This window comes from Salmo salar, chromosome 03, assembly GCF_965601325.2.
Source record: "Salmo salar chromosome 03, fSalSal1, whole genome shotgun sequence".
In the NCBI taxonomy this organism is placed as follows: Eukaryota; Metazoa; Chordata; class Actinopteri; order Salmoniformes; family Salmonidae; genus Salmo; species Salmo salar.
Window position 1 is genome coordinate 74,268,181 of NC_138293.1, and position 11,300 is coordinate 74,279,480.

The following is an 11,300-nucleotide window of genomic DNA, read 5'->3' on the forward strand; positions in this document are numbered from 1 at the left end:
CCTATACTATACCATACACTATACTATACCATACCCTATACTATACCATACCCTATACTATACCATACACTATACTATACCATACACTATACTATACCATACACTATACTATACCATACCCTATACTATACCATACACGATACTATACCATACCCTATACTATACCATACCCTATACTATACCATACCCCTATACTATACTATACCATACCCTATACTATACCATACACTAAGCCAACTGAATAAAGGCTTACGAAAGGATAATCAGAAAAGGAGTGTCATGGCTTTTTGTTGTAGGCTTTCAGTTTTACTGTTTGGTCTCATAACATGTATCAACATGTTTGTAAATGTGACTAGGGCCCTACATTTGTCCTGACCACACCTTACCAGGAAATACATTGGCTCTGCTATATAACTCGTTTAGGGCCCTGAGTGTTTCCTGGTAAGGTTACATAGTCAGGAGCAATAAAAATACTAAAGCCAGAATGGAACTCCAAAATACATTCTCACTGGGATTTTATGGGTGTTCATTTGGGTCTCGTGAGGACATCAGTACATGTGTTGTGGATGGTGTGTGTGTGTTTTTGTGTGTTTGTTTATGACAGGGAGACAGGGAGAATTGAAGACTTTAAGAGAGGGGCAGAGGGCTGACATTAGGGGGTGGGGGTATGAGGAGGACGCCGTGCTGAGGTTGTAGAGAGAAGGCAGTGGATTGAATTTCGACCTGACAGCATTCTCCAGAGAAATAGTAGGCATGAGAGAGAGCAAAGGGGAGAGACTGAAGGCTGTGACCTACAAACAAGCTTAACTATCTTCACTTCACCCAGGGTGGGGTATCAGCAGACAGATTAACACTACCCCTGAAGGAGCATTTGTGCCCCCGCATTCCCTTCCCTTCCACCCCCAGACCAGACACAGCTAGAGAGACGGCCAGAGGGAGGGCCGGACGGACAGACAGACAGACGGCCAGAGGGAGGGCCAGACAGACAGACAGCCAGACAGACAGCCAGACAGATACCCTGGTGGAGGTACAGTAGCAGAGGCACCGTGATTCTCTTGAGTAATTAGTCTCTATCAACAGTAGCTGACTGACAGAGGGGTGAGTGGAACAGTGCAGGCTGCTTCTTGTAAATAACACCAATAATATGGTTCTTACTTCACAGCAGCATGCTTGGGCATGGCTTGTAACTAGGGTGTTTATGAGTAGGACTCTGTATTATTCTAATAATGGCTGTGTTTACTGTAAAGACTAACCTTCTGATTAAATAAATAGTCATTCTGACCGAACATAAAGGTTAAAGGTTACGATTGAAATAACACCTGTCTAGTTCATGCTTTTATTTGTTATTCTGTACTCTAGTTGTAAAATGTTTCTTACATACTACCGGTCATACTGACCCTCATTCAAGGGTTTTTCTTTATTTTAACTATTTTCTACATTGTAGAATAATAGTGAAGACATCAGAACTATGAAATAACACATATGGAATCATGTAGTAACCAAAAAAGTGTTAAACAAATCAAAATATATTTTGTATTTGAGATTCTTCAAATAGCCACCCTTTGCCTTGATGACAGCTTTGAACACTCTTGGCTTTCTCTCACCAGCTTCACAAGGTAGTCACCTGGAATGCATTTCAATTAACAGGTGTGCCTTCTTAAAAGTTCATTTGTGGAATTTCTTTCTTTCTTAATGTGTTTGAGCCAATCAGTTGTGTTGTGACAAGGTGGGGGTGGTATACAGAAGATAGCCCTATTTGGTAAAAGACCAAGTCCATATTATGGCAAGATCAGCTCAAATAAGCAAAGGGAAATGACAGTCCATCATTACTTTAAGACATGAAGGCCACTCAATACGGAACATTTCAAGAAATTTGAATGTTTCTTCAAGTGCAGTCGCAAAAACCATCAAGCGCTATGATGAAACTGGCTCTCATGAGGACTGCCACAGGAAAGGAAGACCCAGAGTTACCTCTGCTGCAGAGGATAATTTCATTAGAGTTACCAGCCTCAGAAATTGCAGCCCAAATAAATGCTTCACAGAGTTCAAGTAACAGAGACATCTCAACATCAACTGTTCAGAGGAGACTGCGTGATTCAGGCCTTCATGGTCGAATTACTGCAAAGAAACCACTATTAAAGGACACCAATAAGAAGAAGAGGATTCCTTGGGCCAAGAAACACGAGCAATGGACATTAGACCGGTGGAAATTTGTCCTTTGGTCTGGAGTCCAAATTGGCGATTTTTGGTTCCAACCGCTGTGTCTTTGTGAGACGCTGTGTGGGTGAACGGATTATCTCCGCATGTGTATTTCCCACCATAAAGCATGGAGGAGGAGGTGTGATGGTGTGGGGGTGCTTTGCTGGTGACACTATCTGTGATTTATTTAGAATTCAAGGCACACTTTACCAGCATGGCTACCACAGCATTCTGTAGCGATATGCCATCCCATCTGGTTTGGGCTTAGTGGGACTATCATTTGGTTTTTCAACAGGACATTTAAAACATTTTTTAAAAGTAACCTTCATTTAACCAGGCAAGTCAGTTACAATGACCCAACACACCTCCAGGCTGTGTAAGGGCTATTTGACCAAGAAGGAGAGTGATGGAGTGCTGCATCAGATGACCTGGCCTCCACAATCCCCCGACCTCAACCAAATTGAGATGGTTTGGGTTGAGTTGGACCGCAGAGTGAAGGAAAAGTAGCCAACAGGTACTCAGCATATGTGGGAACTCCTTCAAGACTGTTGGAAAAGTATTCCATGTGAAGCTGGTTGAGAGAATACCAAGAGTGTGCAAAGCTGTTATTCTACAATGTAGAAAATAGTAAAAATAAAGAAAAACCCCTGAATGAGTAGGTGTTCTAAAATTCTTGACCGGTAGTGTATTTGCGGGTGAATTGGCATAAATTACTTAATGCTTACATTTCTGTTAAATAATTATGAGTATTAAAATTGCCAATAATGTGAGTTGTTTCTCCTCCCACTTCTTTATCTGCCTTTACCTGATATGTCACTTCTTCTGCAGTACCTGACATGTCTCTTCTTCTGCAGTACCTGATAGGTCTCTTCTTCTGCAGTACCTGAAATGTCTCTTCTTCTGCAGTACCTGATATGTCTCTTCTTCTGCAGTACCTCATATGTCCCTTCTTCTGCAGTACCTGATATGTCCCTTATTCTGCAGTACCTGATATGTCCCTTCTTCTGCAGTACCTGATATTTCTCTTCTTCTGCAGTACCTGATATGTCTCTTCTTCTGCAGTACCTGATATGTCCCTTGATAACTTCAGCAGCGTTGTGCATTTCTCTCTAGAGTGAGGGGACAAACTGTCCACACAAAGAACTAAATAGAAGTTGAATGACAGACCAAGGAATGGAGAACCATGACAAGGGTGGAGGTGAAGGAGGAGGAGAAGGAGACAAGAAACATCTCCCAGAGGAGGTGAGCGAGAGCGACAAGGAGACCAAGGACCAGCGCAACAAGGCGGAGAAGGGAGAGAAGGAGACAGAGAACAACGGCAGTGAAAAGGAGAGGGTTGAGGGGAAAAGGGAAAGCTGTCGTCGCTCAGGCTCCCTGTGGAGGGGGGGCTGGGCCCTGACGGAGCGGCTAGCCATCAACGTGTCGGGGATGCGCTACGAGACACAGCTCCGCACTCTGGCCCAGTTCCCTGACTCCCTCCTGGGGGACCCTAACCGCAGAATTCGCTACTTTGACCCTCTGCGCAATGAGATGTTCCTGGACCGGAACCGGAACTGCTTCGACGCCATCCTCTACTTCTACCAGTCTGGCGGGCGGCTGCGGAGGCCTGCCAACGTGCCCCTGGATGTGTTCTTGGATGAGCTGCGCTTCTATGAGCTTGGTGAGGAGATCATGGAACGCTTCAAGGAGGATGAGGGCTTCCCCAAGGAGGAGGTGCCTGCCCTGCCTGAGAACGAGATGCAGAGGAAGGTTTGGATGCTTTTTGAGCACCCAGAATCCTCCTCGGGCGCACGCATCATCGCCATCATCAGCGTCATGGTTATTGTGGTGTCCATCGCCATCTTTTGCTTGGAGACGCTGCCTGACTTCAGGAACGAGAAGGAGCTCCGAGAGGTGAGAGGGGGCCGTTGTGGGGCCAGGGGCCTGAGGGCCAAACAGAAATGACACACAGGAGAGAGAGAATGAGAGAGAAACAGAGAATGGTAGAAAAGGAAATTAACAAAGGCACCAGGAGAAAGGAGAGGCTGCGGGAGATGTGTATAAAGCGCAGATAGAGGAAGGAGAGGAAGGAAGAGAGGAATGAAGAGAGGATGAAAGAGTAAGGAAGGCATCTCGACAGGGTGCTAAGAGAACAGAGGTTAGCACATTGGGAGACTGATGATGGGGTGATCGTCAACAGTCAGTGAAGGATGACAATTAGTAAAGGATGACAGTTAGTGAAGGATGACAGTTAGTGAAGGATGACAGTTAGTGAAGGATGACAGTTTGTGGATGACAGTTGGTGAAAGTCAATGACAGATGTCACCCTGTGGAACATAAATACTACATGTGTGACCACATAGGAATGGGAAGAGTGGGGGGTGAGGAGAGGGGGAACGAAAGTGTGGTAGGAAAACAAGAGAAATAGATTGGAGAGGGAGAATCACAGTTAGGGATCTAGAGAAAGAGGGAGGCTGCAGGTAAGAGCGGAAGAGAAAAAGGGGTGGGACAGAGAGAGATGAGGGGCAGGAAGGGAGGGGTAAATATGGACTGCACAAAGAACATTATGCTTTATTGATGGTATCTCCAGATCACTGTCCATCTGTGTCTCACATTGACTGGTGCTCCAGGATCACTGCCAAGACGACTCCGTACGGGAATAGATGGAGTTGATAGGAACATATAAACTGAGAGAGAGAGAGAGAGAGAGAGAGAGAGAGAGAGAGAGAGAGAGAGAGAGAGAGAGAGAGAGAGAGAGAGAGAGAGAGAGAGAGAGAGAGAGAAAGAGAGAGGGAGGGAGAGAGGGAGAGAGAGAGAGAGAGAGAGAGAGAGAGGGGTAAGTGAAAGTGGAGTGCAAAAGAGGAGAGGAGCGTGTCTCACGTTACTCCTTAGAGATCTAAAGGAGCTATATATAGCGTAAGGACAACCCTAAGAGCACATCAACACGTAAACGATGGTTCCCATTAATAAACACACTGACTCATACCCACTGAAAGAGGCATGGAAAGAGTAGTACAGAACACCTATTTGATGACTCGCACAAAATGAAATGAACCCCACACGCCAAGTGGCTTACCGACAAGGTTGGCTTAGCTGCCTTTGGATTTTGAGGGATCATGCAAAAGCACAGAACACAAGGTATACGGTGGGTCTTACCGAAGCGCATATGCACACACCCGACCTCTCACACACACTCACATGATCAGAACATCTGACATAAGACACACAGTGCTCTGTACAGACTCAAAATGGCAGCATAGGTGGCAGCAATTGAAAATAAATCCTTGTCTTTTACAAGACGATCACCTCCCATTGCAACGGTAGCTCTAGACACTGCATACAGTATTGAAAGACATGCTGTATGGTTCTGTGACCATTTGGATGAGAGGCTAGTTGTTATACCTTTCTCATTGGGTGACAAAGAGTGAGAATGTCTGTCGGGGCAGTGTGATCATGGCTTTTGAACCTCATAAAGGTGAGGAGAAATGGAACTAAAGTGGGTGACAAATGTGAGGGCAAAATGTCACTGTCATTTCAGTTGGTAAAAGCATTCCAGGCCTCTACATAAAGACTAACATATGCAGTATATGCACAAACAAACAACTGCTGTATATGTACCTCACACAGGCACACACTAACACACAAACAGTATATCATAGACTTTGGCTTCACTATTCATAGGCAATAAAAATTCTGAGCCATTTGATTCCAATCCGTCTTATGGCTGGACATACCATAAAACCTAAATTTGACTGTCTCACTTTGAACCTCAAGACTGCTTCTTAGAAAACATTGTCAGGATGAAATGAAGTGTCAGATTCCTCAGTCAGTCCTGACGCTGTGCTGTAACATTAGCATTTGTCACATGCAGTCATGCACTATAATGTTTTTCTTCTGTTTAAATAAAGAGACGAAACACATTTGTATCAAAGTCTGCGGAAAGAAAGAGAGTGTGATTGCACAAGTGAAGTTATGTTAACACAGTATTACAGTTATCACAGTCTTAATCAGACCGTGATGACAGATACATTTTCCACATGTGCTGAGGAAAGACTTTTCCACCTTTAAAATAATCACTTCTCCTCCTTCTCATGTTTACTGTAGTCATCATGGTTCTCCCTGATCTCTGTTTAACCTTCCCTCCTTACTATTTCTTATTCATTTATGTCCTTCATTACCCTTGTAATGAACACGAGAGACAGAGAGCTGGTTTCAAGCGCAGGACGCAGCAGGTGTTTATTGTAAAGGACCACAGGAGGAGGCAGGTAGCTGGGTCCAGGGGCAGGCAGAAGGTCATACACAGGAGGAGGCAGGTAGCTGGGTCCAGGGGCAGGCAGAAGGTCATACACAGGATGAGGCAGGTAGCTGGATCCAGGGGCAGGCAGAAGGTCATACACAGGAGGAGGCAGGTAGCTGGGTCCAGGGGCAGGCAGAAGGTCATACACAGGGGGTCCAAAAGGGCAACAGTACAGGCAGGGAAAAGGCTAGTAACGTAGTCCGGGAGATCAGACAATAGGTAGATAACAGGAAATCCGATAGGCTAAAGTACAGGCAGGGAATAGGCAAAAGGCATTGTTAGGAAAACACAAACTATCATACACGGGAGGCGTAAATCACAGGAAACCCAGCGCTCTGTGTGTCACAAAACAAACAATACCTCACAGTGATGGGATGCAAAGAACTGAACTAAATAGTGTGTGATAATGACATACAGGTGTGTGAACAGGTGATTAGAATTCAGATGATTGGGATCTGGAGAGTGAGCTGCGTTCAGGGGATCTAGGTGTTTGAGAGTGTGAGCTGGAAAGTGGGCCTGAAAGTTAGCTGCGTTCAGGGGATCTATGTGTTGGAGGGTGTGAGTTGGAAGCAGACTTTACAACCCTGTTTGCTTTCTCTTGTCTAAACCACGGTCATTCCCCCCTTCACTGTTTTACCTCCCCTCAATCTCTCCTGCTTAATTTCTACCACTCACTTTCCCTCTCTCCTTCTCTCCCTTCAGAAATTCACCTACCAGCCCCATCCTACCCTCCCCAACATCACCATCCTGGTCCCTCCCACTGGCAGTGCTTTCCATGACCCCTTCTTCCAGGTGGAGACCATATGTATCTTCTGGTTCTCCTTTGAGCTCATTATGCGCTTAGCCAGCTCCCCCAGTAAGCTCCACTTCTTCAAGGACGTGATGAACACTATCGACTTCCTCGCCATCATTCCCTTCTTCGTCACTCTGGGCACAGAGCTGGCCAGGGACAAAACCTCCAACAAGGACCCGGGCATGTCTTTGGCCATCATCAGGGTCATTAGGTTGGTCAGGGTGTTCAGGATCTTCAAGCTGTCGCGTCACTCCAAGGGCCTGCAGATCCTGGGCCAGACTCTGAAGGCCAGCCTGAGAGAGCTGGCCCTGCTCATCTTCTTCCTCTTCATCGGAGTCATCCTCTTCTCCAGCGCTGTCTACTTCGCCGAGGCGGACAGCCCCGACACGGTGTTCACCAGCATCCCCGAGGCCTTCTGGTGGGCCGTGGTCTCCATGACGACAGTGGGCTACGGGGACATGTACCCTACAACTCTGGGGGGCAAGCTGGTGGGCTCCATGTGTGCCATCGCTGGCGTGCTCACCATCTCCCTGCCAGTCCCCGTCATTGTGTCCAACTTCAGCTACTTCTATCACCGAGAGACGGAGTGTCTCGAGAAAATCAGTGAGTACACCCACATCAGCACCTCTCTCTGGGAGGGTGAGGACGAGGAGGGAGACGAGGGGGAGGGAGATTACACTCCCCTGTATGTGGGCGACTGCAAGGGAATCTGTAACCCCCTCAATGGGACACTGCTGTCAGGGCTGTGTGCGGGGCAGGACGGGTGGGAGAACAAAGGCAACGTGTACCTCAGGGAACCCCTGGTCACTCAGGTATGAGACAGGATGGATGGATAGACAGAGGATCTGCTGAATACAACCCTGGTAATCTGCCTCTAAGTTAAATAGAGAGAAAGATAACGGAGGATGGCAAAGTAAAGGAGAAGAGATACAAAAAAAGTACTATTTTACTCAAGGACTTAGTTGCACGCTTGCACCGTCAGTGGCTTACACCGTTTACTACAGACAGAACTGATGAGACCATGGCAGAGATATTGTGACAGCTTGCTTTTTGCTAATGTCACTGAGAATCGAGTATGATGCCGTCATATTGACAATAAAAACAGCTGAAACAGAATGTATATTTATTTATTATATATTTACCAGATTGTAATAACAGTCTATACAGTACATACAACTCTGGCAATTGTAAATGTTGGTGTTTTTAAGACATGAGTGAATTGCAGTGCCATTTTATTTGTTATTGTGTGCTAGCTAGCTAAATGCACAGGGCCGTTTTGAATGTGTGTAGAGGGTTGACTAAGGGCGTTTTTACAATTTTTGTCAACCCAGTGCAGTTTGCAAATTTTTTAGTGCAGTGTGAACACTCCCAAAGGAACTCAGACCCCCTCAGAAGTGCCCCCTAAGTGAACCGAACTGAGATCATCTCGAGAGCTGGTCTGAGGTCGGTTCTCTTGAATTCCGAGGTTCGGTTCCTTTTTTAGGGTAATGTGAACACAAAGCTCCCCAGGTTCACTTGTCATTATTTCCGTGCGACACACTTGACTACTGCAGCATTGTTTTCCTGCCGTAACCACTCACATTGTTGTTACAAAAGAGAGAAGTGGATGTGCAGGTTCATGGAAAAAAAGTGATGATTTTTTATATTGATTAGCGATTGTCAAGAATCCACCGAAATGTTTAGTTTGTAGTTCAGATTATTTGTTTGCCATATGTGATCTATATTCTAAGAGAGGTTCATAAAACTGTTTATTTGATTGTGGGGTTTGAATAGTGTGAGAAGACAACAGTATATTTGGTGAGAATCACAACACAGGGTCCAAAATCAATTATAGCTCTTAAAAGGGCGGTAGCCTACATTGGGTGTACAATTTTCAATTACAGTATTATTTAAACTGCAGTTATTCTTCTGCTATTTATTCTGTTACCAATAATATTTACATGTTAATAGTGTCTTCTGATTAAAATGATTGTTTCTCCCCTTTTTTCACTAAATGCAGTCTATTAGCTTTCCAAATGTAAGCCGGTAGTATATAGCTGTCCGATAACACGTTTTGATGGAATGGCTTGTCCTGCACTGCACTTTGTAAAAACCTGGAGTGCATTGAGTGAATTTTGGAAAAAGATCTTGGTTCCTTTCTAAACATGGCAATGCCAATGCAAAGAGGACTCGGACCACAAAATAGGTGAAGTGAACTGACAAAAGAGTTGAGACCTCATTCAAAGATCAGTTATTTTAAAGAGGACTATGTGTAAAAACACTCTGAATGTCGTGATGGGACTGGGCACCCGTCTCTGAAAGCTATGGCAGAAATGCTCTGCAGTGATATTGTGTTGACATGGAACACAAAGAGATCAGCCTGGGGGCTGTGGTGCAAACAGAGAGCAGCCCTAAGTGTTGGTCCTGGGCCAGTGGAGAGTTTTCAGTGTGTAATGGAGACAGCTAGGCTGGGCGGCAGGGAAATCTGATCCTGGACCTGTCAGGCTTCCAGCTGACCCTTCCTCCCAATGGCTGTGCAGGGCTACCACTAGTAGATACCACTGGCCTAAATCCATACTCACCCCCTGGGTAGAACTACTTTACTGGTCATCCAAAGACACATCCCTGCCCCTGTCCATGTTACCATGGTGCCTCAATTACCTTGCCTACTTAGAATGTGTCTTAACAAAATGCTTTGCACAGTGTTCAGTGTTTATACTGTGCTTTATAAATATGTTCTTATGATCAGAGATTGTGAGCTGCACAGATTGTATAAGAGAGTGGGTTGTGTGTGTGTGTGTGTGTGTGTGTGTGTGTGTGTGTGTGTGTGTGTGTGTGTGTGTGTGTGTGTGTGTGTGTGTGTGTGTGTGTGTGTGTGTGTGTGTGTGTGTGTGTGTGTATGTGTATGTGTGTGTGTGTGGTTACCAGTATGTGTTCTATGACTGTGTGTGTGTGTGTGTGTGTGTGTGTGTGTGTGTGTGTGTGTGTGTGTGTGTGTGTGTGTGTGTGTGTGTGTGTATGCACGTGTGTGTGGTTACCGGTATGTGTTCTATGACTGTGAACCCTGTTTATATTTGTTGTATTTAATAAAGATTATATTTATTTATCAGTTCTCTAAATGAGTCCCTGTTTTATTAACGGAGGGGAGATGAGTCAGCAGATGCCCACTTCACCACAAAACAATTATCTACAAAACAGCAACCAAAATGTCAAGTCTTTCAAAATGTTGACATACTATGTTAAATGTATGATATTTTTTGTCAATTTAGATACCATCTGTTTTATTTGGTAAGAGAGCAGATTGGATCATTTGAGTTCCCACTTCACACGCGCCCAAAGGATTGAGTTGATTTCCCTCCTTGTAACTATCTCTTTAGTCTCTAGAGGTCAAAGCACTCAGTGCAAATCCTCCCAGTCATCCCAGCTCAGGGACATCATACTGAGGACTCTGTGGTTGCTTCTCCTGATCCATGAAGCCAGAAGAAGCACGTACTGTGTATTTTGCAGATTGAAATAATTATGTAAACAATAACGAATTATACAAACAACATACATTTTATGGGACAACCATACAAAAAAATAATGTCTGTAATGCATTTCTTTCTGCAACATTCTTCACCCTCCGCCCTACTGAAAAAGCCTAGTTGGCAGAAATGGTAAATTGTGCAGGTGGGATTAAATAAACATGCTATAAGTGTGACACTAATGTAATGATATCAGTAACCATCCTCTACATAGAAATAACATCAACCAGTTCCATGGCCTCTACTCTGCCAGGGACGACTGAGGAAACTCAGTGACTGTTGCTAAAAGAGAGAAGTAAACGCTTCTAAATAAAACTGGAGAAAAGCCAGACTGAAGTGAAGTTGAAATGAGTTGATGGGTTTTCAGCAACACTGACGGTTTGAGCAGATGAGTCTCTTCATACCCTCACTGCTTGATGACTGTCCCAATGATTACATACCCTGACCCCCTCTCTCCCCCCGGGTTGGCTGACATTCTGATGTCGTGTTGTGGGTTAGAGGTTTCTGGTGTAATAGAAAGTGATTTATG

General features: G+C 44.9%; 1 protein-coding gene across 3 annotated transcripts; it reads left to right on the forward strand.

Moving 5' to 3' along the window:
- The first annotated feature begins 881 nt into the window (after window positions 1–881).
- LOC106601551 (potassium voltage-gated channel subfamily A member 1) lies at window positions 882–10,359 on the forward strand. 3 transcript variants are annotated; one of them, XM_014193851.3, is made up of 3 exons: window positions 882–1,098; window positions 3,262–4,092; window positions 7,178–10,359. In XM_014193851.3, the coding sequence occupies exons 2-3, from the start codon at window positions 3,358–3,360 to the stop codon at window positions 8,084–8,086; spliced, it is 1,644 nt and encodes a 547-aa protein (XP_014049326.1). In that variant the 5' UTR covers window positions 882–1,098; window positions 3,262–3,357; the 3' UTR covers window positions 8,087–10,359. The 3 variants fall into 3 exon arrangements, with proteins under 3 accessions (XP_014049326.1, XP_014049327.1, XP_014049325.1); XM_014193852.3 differs by having other exon boundaries at window positions 883–1,098; window positions 3,313–4,092; XM_014193850.3 differs by lacking the exon at window positions 882–1,098 and having other exon boundaries at window positions 2,874–4,092.
- The last annotated feature ends 941 nt before the right edge of the window (window positions 10,360–11,300 follow it).

Bases quoted from the DNA above. Each gene is read 5' to 3' on its own strand.
- LOC106601551 (XM_014193851.3), top strand. From the start codon at position 3,358: ATGACAGACCAAGGAATGGAGAACCATGACAAGGGTGGAGGTGAAGGA. The intron at 4,093-7,177 runs GTGAGAGGGGGC...CTCTCCCTTCAG, and splicing joins ACGAGAAGGAGCTCCGAGAG to AAATTCACCTACCAGCCCCA.